Raw genomic sequence first — 17677 nt, forward strand, 5'->3', positions numbered from 1 at the left:
ATTTTACTGGACAATCAAGCCTAACTCTAAACACCCAGAAGGCTCCGAAAATTCTTCGAAAGGCTTATCGAGGAAGCACGAGTCTTGATATTCCAAATATCGCTTCTGGCTCTCTGGATTGTGACAGGATTGCTCCGTCACTTGCCTGCTGTGTGTCCCTGGGTGAGTCAATTTGCTCCTCTGTGCCTCAGTTACCTCATTTGTAAAATGAGGATTGAAACTATGAGCCCCGTGTGGGACGGAGATTGTGTCCAACCTGATTATTTCAGTGTTTGGCACATAGTAGGCGCTTAACAAGTACAGAAGAGCATGACCGTTCTAGCTAGTTGAATAGATCGCATGCATTACCATTGGGTTCTATTGATTTCGTTAGCCCTTCTCCCTTTTCGAAGTTGAAGCATCTGAAGCCGGTGACATTTAGGAAGACAAATTGCTAAATAGCGTGAGTTTAATTAAGTATACCTTAAACACCACAACACTCTACGCAGTGTAATCAAGAGAAAAGTTAAACAATGAGAACTGAGAGAACACCAGGGAATGAGGAAAAATAAGAAGTCAGAAGCATTAGGGAAAAATACCTCCTAGATTAATTTTTGGAGTCCAGGGAGCCCAGAGGTGATTTTTTTTTTTTGCTCTGATATGAAAGGAGATAAAAAATGAAGTATGGCATGGTGGCACTGAATGAAGTGGATTACCAATTGAAATGTGCACAATGGATGTTCTAGCGTTAAAAAACAAAACACACTATTCAGTGGAGAGATTCAGGAAATTGGACATCTATGCTATGGGAGGGGGGTGACTAATTGGATGAAAATGTGTGCCAAACCATAGAGAGAAGGATGCATTTTGATGGAGAGAGAGAGAGAGAGAGAGCATGCAGATCGGAGCATTCGGAATCTCCGAGGAGGGACCATGGGCAAGCCTCAGTCTCGAGACCGAGAACTTGCGCGGAGGAGTTGATTCTAGTGCTACTGGCTTGCGCGGCGTATTCATTCCATTGTATTTACTGAGCACTTGCTGTGTGCGAAGCACTGTACTAAGCGCTTTGGAGAGTCCCTCGGAAGTCCCTTGAACAGACATATTCCCTGCCCACAATGAGTGCACACTCCCCGCCCATCCTGTATCTGTGATTCGGGGGGAGGGGGGCACTACGCCTTCTAGACTGTGTTTCCCCCCTAGATTGTGTCTCCCCCACTAGACTGTGAACTTGTTATGGACAGGGTATGTGTCTCTTTATCGTTCTGTTGACCTCTCCCAAGCGCTCAGTACAGTGCTCTGCACACTCTAAGCGCTCAATAAATACGACTGAACGAATGAAGAAATGAATGAAGTGGCGTGCAGTCTTCGCCCACGTTGGCTAGCTCCAAGCAGAACCGACACTAGAATCCGGATTTCTCATTCCCCAGAGCAGAGCTCTTTCCAGGGGGCCCATATCAGGACTGCAGAAAATAGCTGCGTCGGTCGGTGGTTAACAGCCGAGAGATACAACGGACTCCTGGGGCTGGGGTTTTGGATGATTTTGCGTTGGCGGCTGCTTTAGAGGAAGGCCACCCCCACGCCCACTCCCTCCTGCACAGTGTTGCACAGTGCGGGAAGTCAGGAATTCCGGGCACCGCCTGGGACTGGGACACGGGAAAGTGGGGTGGGGAGGGAGAAGAGGGGGTGTCCATTTCATAACTTCACCACACCAAGTTCTGTGGTGTGGCAGGGGCATTTAGGTAACAGGGCTCTGGGAAATTAAGAGCATTTTCTAAACTCCAGTGTGTTTGTGTGTGTGTGTGTGTGTGCAGTGAAAGGGATGTTGGGAGGTGAGGGAGAGGCAGTTAAGTGTGATTCATGGGGGAACATTTTCACGAGTAGATTCCTGGACAATGGTTTAGGGGAAAGAAATGCAATTAGAAGCATCCCATACTCCCCTGCAAAAACTAGTAAAGAGGCCTCGGAAGAAGTTATTCATCCACCTGATTACCTTCTATCTAGCCCAGCGCTTAGAACCGTGCTTGGCACACAGTAAGTGCTTAACAAATACCATAATTATCACTATTATTATCATTCCACCTCGGCCTGCAAAACCTAGCTTGGGAACTCCAAAGTCAAACTTTTAATATCTAGGGACCAGGGACGATCTCTGCTTCTCAAATGGAAACTTCCTTCCCTGCCACCATCCTCTCCACACACACAAACACCCACATAATTCAGCACGTTGTACCCAGGGTGCTTTCTAAATAGCTACTTGTTTCTATTAATGTCTGTTTCCCCCTCTAGACTGTAAATTTGTTGTGGATTCAACTACAACTACTATTAATATTATTACTACTACTAGTTATATTAGTCCGTTCCCAGGAGCTAGCTGATGGAGAGCCCATCATAAAGAGTCATCCAATAGGGCAACCGCCACCATGTTTGTGGAGAAAATATTCCAGCCGTGGAGTCTCTCGCCAACCGAGGTATATAAAGGAACCGGGGGGTCCTTTAATTCAGTCGAGGAAACCATGCCACTCAACAGGTTATTCAAGTAGAAGAGCCGCCGAGCGGCTGAGAGCGATCAATTGACCTCCGAGGGATTTCGAGAAGTGGCATGGCTAGTGGAACGAGCCCGGGACTGGGAGTCAGAGGGACCTGGGTTCTAATCCTGGCTCGGTTTATGTGATCTTGGGCAGGTCACTTTGCTTCTCTGTGCCTCAGTTACCTCATCTGCAAAATGGGGGTGAAGACTGCGAGCTCCTTAAGGTACCCATGACTGTGTCCAACCCGATTAGCTTCTATCTACCCCGGCACTTAGTATGGTGCCGGCACATAGTAAGCACTTAACTGATACTATTACGAAAAAGGGACAACCCCATAATTTGGAATCATTTGAGGTTGAATTCTCAGGCGTCAGGGCTCTTCTGGTGTTTCTCCATGACCACCACCACCATTCCATTTCCCTAGACACCCCCTAGTTAGCGCTGGTCACTCCCACGGAAATTCCCTATTTGGGCAAAGGCCACCCACCACCAAAATAAACCCATTTCTTTCTTGAGGGTGGACTCGTTTCCCTCACGGTGGACAATTTCCTAGCCCGGGTAGCTTTCTAGTGGCCGGGGGTTCTGATCTGCCGCGTCCATCTTACCAGCCCGTCACTTGGCTTGATGTTGGACAGCTGGATCACTTCCAGGTGAGCAGATTGTGAAACCAGAGGGTCAGAGGAGAGAGAGATGATGTGGTCGCACACTCCGGAGAGAGTCTTACACTGGAAACAAACGGAAGATGACTGTAAATTATCTGGATGCATAATACTTCAAGTCACCCATCTTTGGTCCCAACGTCTCCACATTTATTCAACTGTGCATTCAATTAATGAGCAGTAGTGTGGCCTACTGGATAAAACATGGGTTTGGGAGTCAAAGACCTGGGTTCTCATTCTGACTCTGCCACTTGCCTGCCGTGTGACCTTGGGCAAGTCACTTGACTTCTCTGGGCCTCGGTTACCTCATCTGTAAAATGGGAGTTACGACTGGGAGCCCCATAAAATACCTGTTCTCTTTCTCTCTTAGACTTTGAACTCCATACAGGAGGGACTGTCTGTATCCGATCGGATTATCGTCTATTTAGCCCGGTGCTCGGCACAAAGCAAGCACTTAGTAAGTACCATCATTATCATTGTGTTTGGAGCAGGGAGCTAGTTATTTTCAAGCACGGAAATGCTGGGATCCTGTTCTGACTCAAGAGCTCCATGATTCAGGGGTCTTCTCGCTCTCACACAAGAGGTGACTCAGAGCGGGCAAGCGAATTAAAAATATCCAGCCCTTTTCTGAATTCTCTAGAGCTGGTGATGTCGTGACACCGTCCCCCCAATCCTCGGGGAACCTGACATCGCTGACTGTCACTATTCACACCCCTGTAAAAATGATCTTGAGTTTAAGACAGAGTAGAGAAAGGACTCAACAAAAACAGGTTGCAATTTTTTCACAGTTCCGCCTATCATGTCACCGAGGGTGTCCCGCCTTCAGCCTGTGGCGGTTCCTTGATGATGACAAGGCACAGGGCAGGCCAGTATTATAGATGCTGATGGGCCCACTCAGGCCAGTCAGTCAGTGAATTGTATTTACTGAGCGCTTACTGGGTGTAGAGCACTGTACTAAGCACTTGGAAGAGTACAATATCACAAGATAACAGATGCATTCCCCGCCCATAAGCTAAGAATCTAGATGGGGAGACAGACATCAATAGAAATAAATAAATGACAGATCTGAACATAAATGCTGTGGGGCTGGGAGCGAGGGATGAATAAAGGGAGCAAGTAAGGACAATGCAGAAAGGAGTAGAAGAGGAAAGGAAGGCTTTTTGGAGGAGATGTGCCTTCAATAAGACTTTGAGGCTCACAGTCTTAATCCCCATTTCAGAGGAGAGAACAGAGGAACAGAGAAGTGCCTTGCCCAAGGTCACCTAAGGAGAGAGGCTAGGTGAGGAGCAAACATCAGATCGATAGGTGCGAAATCTAATGTTACTTATCTCTAAGCTACAATTATTTAGGTCCCCGTGAGCGTAGGCCTATTACCAATCTGACCCACTGCTCATTTCTGTTCTGCTGTGATTTATTTCTCACGTATAGTGATTATTCATCCCTTTTTATTCAGTGGCATACTCCACGCTAATAAATATTCAATCCTATTTCCCCCAGTACCAGATATTTTTGTTACCTAAGGTCTATTTTGCAACAGTTTAGCTGTGTTAACTGGATGTTTTCTTATGTGCAGAGTTAAAGTGCCTAGTACAGTGCTCTGCACAGAGTAAGCACTCAATAAATACGATTGAATGAGTGAATGAATTACATGCCCACGTTTCCTCTCTGCAAATAAGGAATCGGTTCCCCCTTTCTATTACATCGTGATGAGCCCCTGAGGGGGAGGAGCTGTGTTTGATATGATTATCTTGTATCTACCTCAGGACCTAGCATAGCGCTTGGCATATAGTAAGCGCTTATAAACACCTTGGCATTTACTCTTCTGGATGGTTCAGGCCCCCACTTTCCTAATCTTCTCCTTCCCTCTTGTCCCGTCTCCTCTTAACTTCTCTGCTAACCGGCCCTTCTGCAAGAGAAGCGTGTTGGAGGAGAAAATTTTGAAAAAAATTCATCCACTCCAAGTGTCGTTCTCCTGTCAGTTACATCGTCACAGTGATCTCCGTGGATTGTTTTTTATTCATTTTTTATTTGTCAGACGGTGAAAATGAATCCTTTCTCCACGCCCGTCCCTTAAGCACATCCTCTCTACAGTAATTTCTGTGCTTTGTCCTAGGCCGAGTAATTCTTGAAATGGATTCCAGGAGAGCGACTTTCAACCTTTACAAATGTGCTTTACTTGCAGTTTAAATGGAAATTCAATAAAACGCTATGAATCTGCTTGAGCTGGCGACCGTTCATTACGGTGAAGAGTCCTGATTTTGTAAGACTTTAGACCTTTTTTTTTTTAACCGGTGGACTGTAGAAACCTAAACGAAGTTGATTTCCACGACATACACACAGCTATCAACAGGTGCTGTGGACAGTAAGTCTAAAACTATTGAATATTAAGGGCCACAGAGATATTATGCTGAAATTATGGTTCACACGACTGAGTGTCCACCTATGAGAAATACAACATATTGTCCAGAATGTATAAAATGGGTAAGACTGGTGCGGGTAAAATTAATGAGATTAAATAATTTGTTAAGCAATCACTATGGGTCAATTGTTGATGTAGATACAAGTTAATCACGTCAGACACAGTCCCTGTCCCATCTGGGGGCTCACAGTCAAAGTATCTAAATAAGAGGGAGAACAGATATTGAATCCCCATATTACAGTTCAGGAATATGGCATATTCGTAAGACTTAGTTATATCCAGATTGTAGACTTCGGATGTCTCATCTGGCTTCTTTCAAAGGGAACCTTGCACCTGAGGATCGGGAAGCTATTATTTATTTTTTTAGTGATACTTAAACACTTACTATGTGCCAGGCAGTGTATTAAGCGCTGGGGTAGGTACAAACAAATAAGATTGGACACAGTCCCCGTTCCACATGGGGCTCGCAGTCTTAATCCTCATTTTAGAGATGAGGTAGCTGAGGCACGGGGAAGTGCCTTGGCCGAGGTCACATAGCCGACAAGCGGCGGAACTACGATTAGAACCCAGATCTTTTTGACCCTCAAGCTCGTGCTTTTTCCACTAGGCAATGCTGCTTCTGTCATTTGTGGAAGGATGGTGTTGCTGTGACTGTTGTGATTACGGGGCTATGTTCAGCCCCACAGGGACGTTAAAGAAAATGGTCGTCCACCCCACGTAATAGTTTTTTTTAGCTTTGTCTTCTCCCTTGTTTTTGGTTTCGCCTTCCTCGTACTACTGCCACCAATCCCCGCCCTCTTATTCTTAGATTGTAAATCTCTTGTGGGGCGGGTCTCATGTCTAATTGTATTTCAGATCCTTCAGACGCTTGATAAATACCAGTATTATTATAATTGAATCAGATAAATCAAATGTTCTGAATAACAACTGCATCATTTTTTAATTATTATTATTACTACTAATAATGGTATTTTTTAAGCACTTACTATGTATCAAGCACTGTTCTAAGCACTAAGGTAGATACAAGCTACTCAGGTTGGACACAGTCCCTGTCCCACATGGGGCTCACAGTCTTCATCTGCTGCTTCATCTGCTCACAGTCTTCATCTGCTGCTATGAGAAGCAGCGTGGCTCAGTGGAAAGAGCACGGGCTTTGGAGTCAGAGGTCATGAGTTCAAATCCCAGCTCTGCCACTTGTCAGCTATGTGACTGTGGGCAAGTCACTTAACTTCTCTGTGCCTCAGTTACCTCATCTGTAAAATGGGGATTAAGACTGTGAGCCCCACGTGGGACAACCTGATTCCCCTGTGTCTACCCCAGCGCTTAGAACAGTGCTCGGCACATAGTAAGCGCTTAACAAATACCAACATTATTATTAACATTATTATTCATCCCCATTATACAGATGAGGTAACTAAGCCACAGAGAAGTGAAGTGACTTGCCCAAGGTCACGCGGCAGAGACTTAGAGGAGCCGGGATTAGAATCCAGGTTGTTCTGACTCTCAGGCCCATGTTCTATCCACTAGGCCACGCTGCTACTCAATGGGAGAGGCAGTTGGGAGAGACAAAAGTCTCATTTTCCTGTTATTGCTTTAAATGACTATTCAAACTTGCTAATAATAATAATAGATAATTGTGGTATTTGCTAGGCACTTACTTGGGGTCAAGCACTGTACTAATTAGGACCCACATGGAGTTCAAGTCTAAGTAGGAAGGAAAACAGGCATTGGATCTCCATTTTGCAGATGAGGGAACCGAGGCACAGAGAAGTGAAGTGACTTTCCCAAGGTCACACAGCAGACAACTAGTGGAGCTGGGATTAGAACCCAGGTCCTCTGATTCCCAGGCCCAGGTTCTTTCCAGTAGGTCATGCTGATTTTAAATTTACAGCTAGATTTTCAAAATGAATTACTCTCCTTTTTCTTTTCCCAACCCAAATATTTTCTTTCTTTCAACCCAGATATTAAAAAAATCAATTTTCAATGTTTCGTATTCAAGAGAAACCCTTTGGGATTTTGCTTGGCTATTTAAATTGATTTTTATAAGACTACCACGTGGTAGGGAAATGATTATTCCAGACAACTGTGCTGGTCTTAAAATTACATTCGGCAGCAAAATACCGAAAGGTTACGTATGTGGTTTCAAGGATCTGTTCCTCTAAACTGCCTCTGCTTGCCATGTCCTGATTTTAATATCTATTATTGTTTCACACTGATGGATCCAAACTCCTCCAGATGCACCCATCCCATGAACAATTATATAGTGGGAACCCTTCCAGTTAATTGTTCTTGAAAACTTGTCACATTGTTGCTAATTCAGCTGAAGTCAGGAGGATGTGTATTGGTTTTTAACACATATTTCGAGAGTAGTTTGTTTTACTTTCCCTTGCTGTACATAAACAGTTGAAGAAATAGCACTTTAACAACTTCCTGTTTATTTTGGGTGCACAAGTCTCTACACCGGGAACGAACTGATAGGCTTGACCTTGGAAGCTATTCTGTTTCTTCAATAAAGCCTAGCAGTGGGTGGAAGGTCAGAATTGCAATAACAGGCACATAAAGCCGAGGGAACAACCTCTTAGATCTTAGCAGTGATTTCGGCTATGAAAATTGGAGCAATTTTAATATTGTTTTTCCTCATTAAAAAGCCTTTAAAAATGAGAGAAGCAAACAAAAGGAATTAGATTAGGCTTATTACCAGTCAAGAACAACAAACTCCTTAACTGAACATAACAGGACAGCCTAACACCGAGTTTTCCGAGACCGTTTATTAACTGAGCCCAGTATATTTCCACAGTTCCACCGTCGCACGCTATCCAGAATGTTCTCTTACATAAGGGTGGAAGATGCGAAGTTTAGGTCTTCGAAGCCAAAAGCGTGCCTGAGCTGTGCTTAGAGATTTCAATCCTGCTTTCCTCCTGAAATACTTTATTCATTCTTGGCTTTTCTCCTTAAGGGTAGGGAACATGCCTATTGAACACCCAATCAATCAGTCACTGGTATTTATTTAGCGCTTAGGGTGTGCAGAGTACTGTACTGAGCGCTTGGGAGAGTTCCCTGCCCACAAGGAATTAATAATTTAGAGTCTACAGCCTACTCTCTCTACAGTTCTGTTCCAAACACTTTGTACTCATACCCAATACGCAATCAGTGCAACTGATCGACTGCTATGCAATTCAGAACTGTGCACCGCAGCCTTCTTTTACCACCTTGATTCTCACTGCTCCCCCAGACCGTCACTATTTACAGGGAGGAAATTGCCTAGGAAGTGAGAAGACTTAGCGGAAAGGGGGCGTTTCACAAGACCTTTAATGCTTTGCCAACCTTACGCTACGATAAGGTTTGTTGCCTAAAATGCAGAGAGAAAATAATTACTCAGAATCCGCCCCACTTCCGGTATTAATATCGAGCTTCTGGGGGGAAGAGAGATCGTTAAAATCCAACACGTGGCATTTTATAGCTTTACAGATTATTGTTTTTCATATCACCACAAAAGAACTTCTTAAAATAAAAGTCACAGAGTACTAAATGCCCGGTTGTTTATTTCAACTTAGAGCTTTTATATCTCCTGAAAATGACAAGTCCAAACTCCAAATAGGGAAAAAAAAGTCGCTTCCCTCATTAACTATTCTAATAATGCCAAATTCTGTATTTATCAAGAGCCTCGCTCAGAGTTTCACAGCATGTTCTCAGTTTTCTACCACCTACCTGAGTGTCAGAAGAGACAGGATCCCAATGTCCTGGATTTCCCGACAAGAAAATGAGAATGTAGGAAGTGAAATCGACACCCTCCCTCCCGGCAATTGTCAAGCAAGTGAGTGTCAGACCCACTGAGGGGTGCTCAGAAAGAATAATAATAATAATAAAAATATTAATAATTATGGTACTTGTTAAGCACTTACTATGTGCCAACCGCTATTCTAAGCTCTGAGGTTGGACAGGTTGGACATGGTCCCTGTCCCACATGGGTCTCACAGTCTTAATCCCCATTTTTCAGACGAGGGAACTGAGGCACAGAGAAATGACTTGCCCCAGGTCACACAGCAGACGTGGTGGAGGCAGAATAAGAACTCGGGCCTTCTGACTCCCAGGCCCGTGCTCTATCACCTAAGCCAGTGCTCTATTCACTATTTCATGCTGCCCAAGCCCTTAGTTCAGTGCTTTGCACACAATAAATGCTCAATAAATAGAATTAATTGACTGATTGAGGGATGACAGCATTCCTGCTAGGCTGGCCAATTTTTTATTGTGTTACAGCTCAGGGCAGTTGCAAGAACCAACGAAACAAGTAGAAGCGCTCGGAAAACAAGGCAAGAACAGGGAAATAGATGAAAAGTGTGTGTGTCTTACCCACTTCATTATTGCTCTAGAGAAAACAGGTTTAGACTGTGAGCCCTATGTGGGACAACCTGATTATCTTGTATCCACCCCAGTGCTTAGAACAATTCTCGGCACATAGTAAGCACTTAACAAATACTAATGTTATTATTATTATTATTATTAGAAAACCCCAAGATTGAGAAGAAACACAGAGGAAGAGACGAAAGTAAGAAGAGAGGCAACCTCCTCTAGGGAAGATTGCCAAGGATGGCAGAGAGACTCACCACATGAAGAATTTTGTTCTCTGTTTCGTACACCGTACAATCCTGAAAGCAAGAAGAAAGAACCGTGGTTAATTTCAGGAAAGCATACGTCCCTTTGAAAGATCTTTTAAGGGGTCATGTCCACATCCTAAGATTTTAATCAATGAAATTTTAAGAATGAGGAGAGAGTTTATGGCACTACTCATTCATACATACCTTGCAAAAACCCTGACCCAAAAATATCACTGAGAATAACCTTTCCGTTATGTCTCCAGCTGCTTAGATTGCAAGGCCAGGGCACATTTCATCCCAACATTGATTCTAACTGCCCACTCAAACCAAATTTCACAAAAACATTGGAAAGGGAAAACATTTCAACCACACTCAATTAAATCCATCAAGAGACTCTACCGAGTCTCTGTCAGTGGGTGCTCGGGACATTACGATCGAATTAGAATCGATCAATTGTATTTAGTGTTCACTATGTGCCCAGCACTGTACCAACCCCTTGGGAGAGTGCAGTAGAACAATACAACGGACATGTTCATTGCCCACAACGAGTTTATGGTCTAGAGGAGGAGACAGACGGTACTTTAAATAAATAAATTACAGATATGGACCTAAGGGCTGTGGGGCTGCGAATGGGAGGATGAATAAAGGGAGCAATTCAGGGCGACACAGAAGGGAGTGAGAGAAGAGGAAAGGAGGGTTTAGTCAGGGAAGGCGTCTTGGAGGAGATGGGCCTTCAATAAGACTTTGATGGGACGAAGAAGAACGTCAGGAGATCACAACATACCCGATTTCACCCTTGGCATATGAGCACTGCTTTCCCGAATGGTCAGGGACCAGAAAGGTTTATATTTATTTATATCACTGCCTCGCCTCTAGATTGTAAACTCGTTGTGGGCAGGAAATGCGTATGGTTCTACTGTACTCTCTCAAGCACTTAGTACAGTGCTCTGCACACAGTAAGCACTCAATAAATACAACTGACTGACTGAATGAAATTTGGCTTGACTGCATTTCCACTGCCACAATGAACGAATCTCCCAAAGACAATCCTGCTTAAAGGTGCTGTTTCGCCACTAGAAATTTCATCTACAGCTGCAGTGATGATGAGGAGGAGGAATTGAAGTGCTTACTATGTGTCCAGCTGTGTTCTAATTCTTTCCATTGCATTTACTGAGCACTTAGAGTGTGTAGGGCACTGTACTAAGCACTTAGGAGAGTACGATGCAACAGTAAACGGACATATTCCCTGCCCAAGGTGAGCTTCAAGCTAATCAGTGGCGGCTCTAGGGATAAGAAGAGCGGGAGTTCATAGTCAAGCTACACTATAAGCTCACTGAGGCCAAGGATCCTATCTTTTATACTCTCCCAAGTGCTTAGTACAGTGCTCAGCACAACATAGGTACACAATAAAGAATTTAATACCTTGTGGGCATGGATTATGTCCGCCGTCTCTACTGTATTGTACTCTCCCAAGGACTCAGTACAGTGTCCTGCACCCGGTAAGTGCTCCATAAATACCTCCGATTGACCGACTGACTGATTAAAAGGCATCTGTGGAAGCTCAAAAATTGTAATATTCTGGACCAGAGAAGCAGCAGCATAGCCAAATGGTTAGATCACGTGTCTGAAAGTTAGAAGGACATGGGTTCTAATCCTGGCTCCACCACTTGTCTGCTGTGTGACCATGGGCAAGTCACTTCACTTCTCTGGGCCTCAGTTCCCTCATCTGTAAAATGGGGATCAAGACTGTGAGCCCCAAGTGGGACAGGGATTGTGTCCAACCCAAATAATCTGTATCCACCGCCCCCCCAGCGCTTAGTACAGTGCCCAGCAAAAAGTAAGTGCTTAATAAATACCACAATTATTAGTATTATCCCCAGAAAAACTCCATTTCAATATTTTGGGTTCCCTTTAATGCCCTGGCTAAGCCTCTGATGTCCACGGAGGTAACTCGGCAACCGCTGCTGACGGCCCTTTCGTTGCCCTAAATGAAAACCCATTTTTCTCCTGAGCTTGAACTAAATTGAACCTCATTTTGATGACTTGAACCTCAGCTCATTTATTCTCTCCCCTGGAGAAATCCTCTCACCTTGGATGTGTTCAAATATCTGTCCTGCCGAACTTTACACGGGCACCTAGAGTTTTCATTCTCACCGTTTCTAGATCCATTCCTCTTGAGCAAAGCAAGCTCAACCTTCTCAAACACGAAAATCGGGAATAACTCTCATTGAAGAGTTGCTTTCAGTCGTTACGCATGGTTAGATGGGGGTCTTCCTTTGGGAGCGAAGTTGGCGTTTTGGTCTGGAGATTCATTTCTTCTCTCAGAGATATGAGCTTTTCAACTCCGCACTGAGCGCTTACGTCGTGCAGGGCACTGTACTAAGCACTTGGGGGAGTACAATACGACTGAGTTGGTGGACACGTTCCCTGCCCACAAGGATCTTACAGTCTAGAGGACTGCACCTATCAGCTACTTTATCCTATTTTTTAAGCACTAAATTCAATAATATAGACATTTCTTATTCCTTCTACCTGTAAATCCTACCGGTTTACACTGCATCTACCCCAGCGCTTAGTACAATCCTTGGCACATAGTAAATGCTTAAGAAATCCCACTATCATTGCTTGGTACTACGGATCGGTTCCTTAAAATCATCAATTTACCTTGCATCTGCCCCAGCGCTTAGTACAACCCTTGGCACATAGTAAACCCTTAACAAATTCCATCATCATTGCTTGGTACTAGAGATCGGTTCCTTAAAATCGACAATAGAAACGCTTAACAAATCCCATTATCACTGCTTGGTACTAGAGATCGGTTCCTTAAAATCGTCAATTTACCTTGCATCTACGCCAGCGCTTAGTACGATCCTTAGCACATAGTAAACCCTTAACAAATCCCATTATCATTGCTTGGTACTAGAGATCGGTTCCTTAAAATCGACCATAGAAGTGCTTAACAAATCCCATTACCCATCGCTCGGTACTACAGAGCGGATCCTTAAAATCGACAATATAGATGCTATCAATCAATCAGTGGTATTTGTTCATTCATTCGCTCAGTCGTATTTATTGAGCGCTTACTGTATTTATTGCACACTTCCTCTGTGCAGACCACTGTACTAGCACTAGGAGAATGCAATACCACAAAATTGGTAGTCACAACCCCTACCCATGAGTTTACAGTCTAGACGGTCAGTATCTTCCTCTAGTCTGTAAGCTTGTTAATGGGCGGGGCGCAGGCCAACAGTCAAAAAGTCCTGGTTTCTAATTCCAGCTCTGCCTCTTGTCTGCTGCGTGGCCTTGAGCAAGACACTTCACTTCTCTGTGCCTCGGTTACCTAATCTGTACAATGGGGATTAAAGACTGTGAGCCCTACGCGAGACAGAGACTTTGTCCGACCCCATTTGCTTGTATCCACTTAGTACAGTGCTCTGCACATAGTAAGCGCTCGATAAATCCCAATGATTGACGGATGGAGTCTACTTGCTTTCTTTCCCTCTGAGCCACTCTTTCCCAAGTATTCCACGGACTCTGAAATGGCTGGATGAGTTAAACTCTTCGTGCAAAGACAAAGTTTAACTTTTTCCTCTGTAGAAAAAGCAAGTGTGCCTAGAAGCTTCCTCCTACAGCTGAGTTCGCCTCCCACGCAAGATCGTAATCAGTTATCCTTTCTCTGAAACAATGCTGTGATTACTCTGTTCACCAGAATACACAGAGACATTTCGTCTCCCACGCTTTAACGCTCCGCTTCCCAAATTTCTGCACACATGGATTTTTATATAAACTCGCTTCATAGGATTATCCGGATCTATGCATAAACCGGGGGTTTAGATGAGGCTCCTGCGAACGGGGAGAATTTACGGGAAGGAAAAAAAAAACAATTGTACTTGTTGAGCACTTATTGTGTGCAGAGCACTGTATTAAACACTGGAGAAAAGGAAGTGTGGCTGAGTGGTGAAGGGCACGGGTCTGGGAGTCAGAAGGTCCTGAGTTCTAATCCCGATCTGCCACTTGTCTGCTGTGTGAACTGGGTGAGTCATTTCACTTCTCTGTGCCTGAATTACCTCGTCTGTAAAATGAGGATTAAAGATGGTGAGCCCCATGTGGAACCTGATTAGCGTGTAACGATCCCAGAGTTCAGTACAGTGCCCGGCACATAGTAAGCACTTAAATACCATTAAAAAAAAAGCACTTGGGAGAGGTCAATATAACAGTATACAATACACTTTCCCTGCCCACAATAAGCTTACAGTCTAGAGGAAATACCTAATCAAAAAAGTGTCATCGCTCCTCAATGCCGGTTGCAATTGTGTTTTTCCTCATTCTATTATACTTGATTTTCATTTCAGATTATCCACCAGCTTCTTCTTAGAGATCTGAATCCTACTTGAAAACACCAACGACCGCAATGTGGATGGAAAATATTTTTACCATGATCAATGGGGGGTTTGGCATTTATATATTATCTATAGCATCAATAGGCACACCTTGAAATTCGAATTTGCCTTCCAATAAGGACACTCTGTAGTTTGATGTTGAGCCCCGAACATTCTCCCATTTCCATCTCTTCACTTATCGACGGGAGGGGGTGGGTGTTTACTTTCGGAATCGAGAGATTGGTTTTCCAAGCCTGGCTGTAGGGAACACAGACTGGGAACACGTGTTGTCCCGATTTTCCAGTCGCACAGAGCCCAGCAAGAAAATCAGGGGAAAACAATACAGAGGGCTGCAAAGGACGTGTATGTTATAAACATCTACGAAAGAAAAGATGGCTTGTTCTCAACTTGGGCTTTTTGTGTCTTTATTTTCACAAGACTTCAAGCTGCTTGAGGAAGAGGGGTGGGTTTGTTTTGTTTTATGGTATTCATTAAGCACTTATTATGTGTCAAACACTGTTCTAAGCAGTGGGGTAAATACACGTCAATTAGGTTGGACACTGTCCCTGTCCCTCATGGGAAGCAACGTGGCTCAGTGGAAAAAGCCCGGGCTTGGGAGTCAGAGGTCATGAGTTCTAATCCTGTTTCCCCCAGTCGTCTGCTGTGTGACCCTGGCTAAGTCACTTTCTTCTCTCTGCCTCGGTTCCCTCATCTGTTAAATGGGGATTGAGACTGTGAGCCTCAAGAGGGACAACCTGATTACCTTTTATCTACCCCAGAGCTTAGAACAGTACTCGGCACATAGTAAGCGCTTAACAAATACCACAGTGTACTTACCACAGTAAGTGTTTAAAAAATACCATTCAATCAATCGATCATATCTACTGCGTGCCAAACCTTGTACTTGGAGAGGCAGCATAGCATAATGGAAAGAGCACGGGCTTGGGAGTCAGAGGTTGTGGGTTCTAATCCGGGCTCTGCCGCTTTTGTCTGCTGTGTGACGTTGGGCAAGTCACTTCACTTCTCTGGGCCTCAGCTACCTCATCTGTAAAATGGGGTTTAAGACTTTGAGCCTCATATGGGACAGGTACCGTGTCCAACCTGATCATCTTGTATCTACCCCAGCACTTAGTACAGTGCCTGGAATACAGTAATCACTTAATACCATCCTCATTAATAAACATGCCATCCCCTTCTGGTCTGTAATGACTGCCTTTTGGCTTCTCATTCCTTGTCCTTGGTTCTTTCACCTCCTCTGCCCTTTCAGCTGGACAGGCCCCTCAACTGAATGGTTAACTGAATTCATTCTTTCATTCAATTGTATTTATGGAGGCGCTTACCATGAGCAGAGCACTGTACTAAACACTTGGAAAGTACAATTGGGCAAATGATGCCACCAGACGGAATCACCTACCCATGTGAGATGAGTGATGATAACCATAATAATAATGGTACTTGTTAAGTGCTTACTATGAGCCAAGCACTTTTCCAAGCGCTGGGGTGGATACAAGATAATCAGGTTGCCCCACGTGGGGTTTACAGTCTTAATCCCACTTCCCAAATGAGGTAACTGAAGCACAGAGAAGCCAAGTGGCTTGCCCAGGGTCACACCGCAGACAAGTGGCGGAGCCGGGATTAGGACCCAAGTCCTCTGACTCCCAAGACGGTGTTCTCTCCACTAAGCCACGATGCTTCTCAGCCACACAGCCAGTAGTACGCTGAGGGAGGGAAAAGCAAACGATACTAATTAATGATGGTGGTATTTGTTAAGTGTTTACTATGTGCCAAGCACTGTAATAACGTGTCTGACACAGAATGTGTCTGTAACATTGTTACTGTTATTGTCTGTTATATCGGAACCTGTTAAGTGCTTACAATGTGCCAAGCACTGTTCGAGCCACTGAGGTAGGTACAGGTTAATCAGGTTGGACACGGACCCTATCCCACGTGGGGCTCACGGTCTTAACCCCCATTTTACCAAGGAGGTAACAGAGGCACAGAGAAGCAAAGTGACCCGTCCAAGGTCTCACACCAGATGAGTGGCGGAGCCGCGATTAGAACCCAGGTCCCCTGACTCCTCGGCCCGGGCTCTACCCACCAGTCCAAGCTGCTGCCCTCTTATTATTGTGTCGCGATTCCACGGGCTGCCAAGAGAAGAAGTCTTTCCCCAAAGATCTCGAGCGGGGCTAATTCATCCCACGGGAGACTGGAGTCCCTCCTCTCTGAGTCACCGGCTGAACCGCTGATTTCAACCTGATATTCCACCAATTACACCCTGGCACTGCACGGGAAACCCACCCCATGTGCCTGACTGTGGAAAGGGGCCAGGAGAGAAGACTAGAAGTTCCAGGCTCCGATCCAATTTCTAGGCGTGGAGAGAACAATCGCACACACGTATACTTACATACGCGACTATGCAGCCGGGGGTTCACAAGAACTTCGACTAAAACCAAGTACACAAGAAACTCCAAGACGTGTCCACGACCCTGATATCGGACCATCGCTCTCCCCACCTTCGAAGCCGTATTAAAAATCACTTTCCCTCCAAGAGACCTTCCCCAACTAAGCCAACATTTCTCCTACTCCCTCTCCCTTCTTCACCGTCCATATACTTGGATCTGTACCTTTTAAGAATTTGAAATAATAGTAATAATAATTATGGTGTTTGTTAAGCACTTAGTTTGCACCAGGCGCTGTTCTAAGCGCTGGGCTGAATCCAAGCAAATCAGGTTGGACACGGTCCTGGTCCCCCATGGAGCTCACAGACTCACCCTATTCTTCCTGCACCCTTATATTCTGAATACGCTTGTATTCACCCTATTCTAGCTGCATAGCATTTATGTACATATCCATAATTTATTTTAATGTCTGTCTCCCCCTGAATCCCCATTCTGTAGTTGATGAAAATAAGACACAGAGAATAAGGCACAGAGGCTTGCCCAAGGTCTCACAGCAGACAAGTGGCGGAAGTGGGATTAGAACCCACCTCCTTACCCACTCGGGTACTCGGCACACTCCATTAATTTTTTTTTAAATGCTATTTGTTAAATGGTTATTAGGTGTCAGGGACCGTACTGACCGATGGATGGACTGACTGGAAACTTCCTTGTAAGTGATC

The 17677-nt window shown here is 44.6% G+C and overlaps 1 protein-coding gene across 6 annotated transcripts in view; it reads right to left on the minus strand.

The window, feature by feature from the left end:
- The window catches only part of CNKSR2 (connector enhancer of kinase suppressor of Ras 2), a 212742-nt gene that overhangs the window by 125522 nt on the left and 69543 nt on the right, over positions 1 to 17677 (minus strand). For all 6 annotated transcript variants that reach the window (XM_029079730.2, XM_029079728.2, XM_029079732.2 and 3 more), the window contains exons 5-6: positions 10190 to 10231; positions 3113 to 3232 (exon numbers count right to left, since the gene is read on the minus strand). In XM_029079730.2, coding sequence (XP_028935563.1) covers positions 3113 to 3232; positions 10190 to 10231 — 162 coding nt within the window. The remainder of the gene's footprint in view (positions 1 to 3112; positions 3233 to 10189; positions 10232 to 17677) is intronic.

The sequence above is a fragment of the Ornithorhynchus anatinus genome, chromosome 15 (assembly GCF_004115215.2).
Source record: "Ornithorhynchus anatinus isolate Pmale09 chromosome 15, mOrnAna1.pri.v4, whole genome shotgun sequence".
In the NCBI taxonomy this organism is placed as follows: Eukaryota; Metazoa; Chordata; class Mammalia; order Monotremata; family Ornithorhynchidae; genus Ornithorhynchus; species Ornithorhynchus anatinus.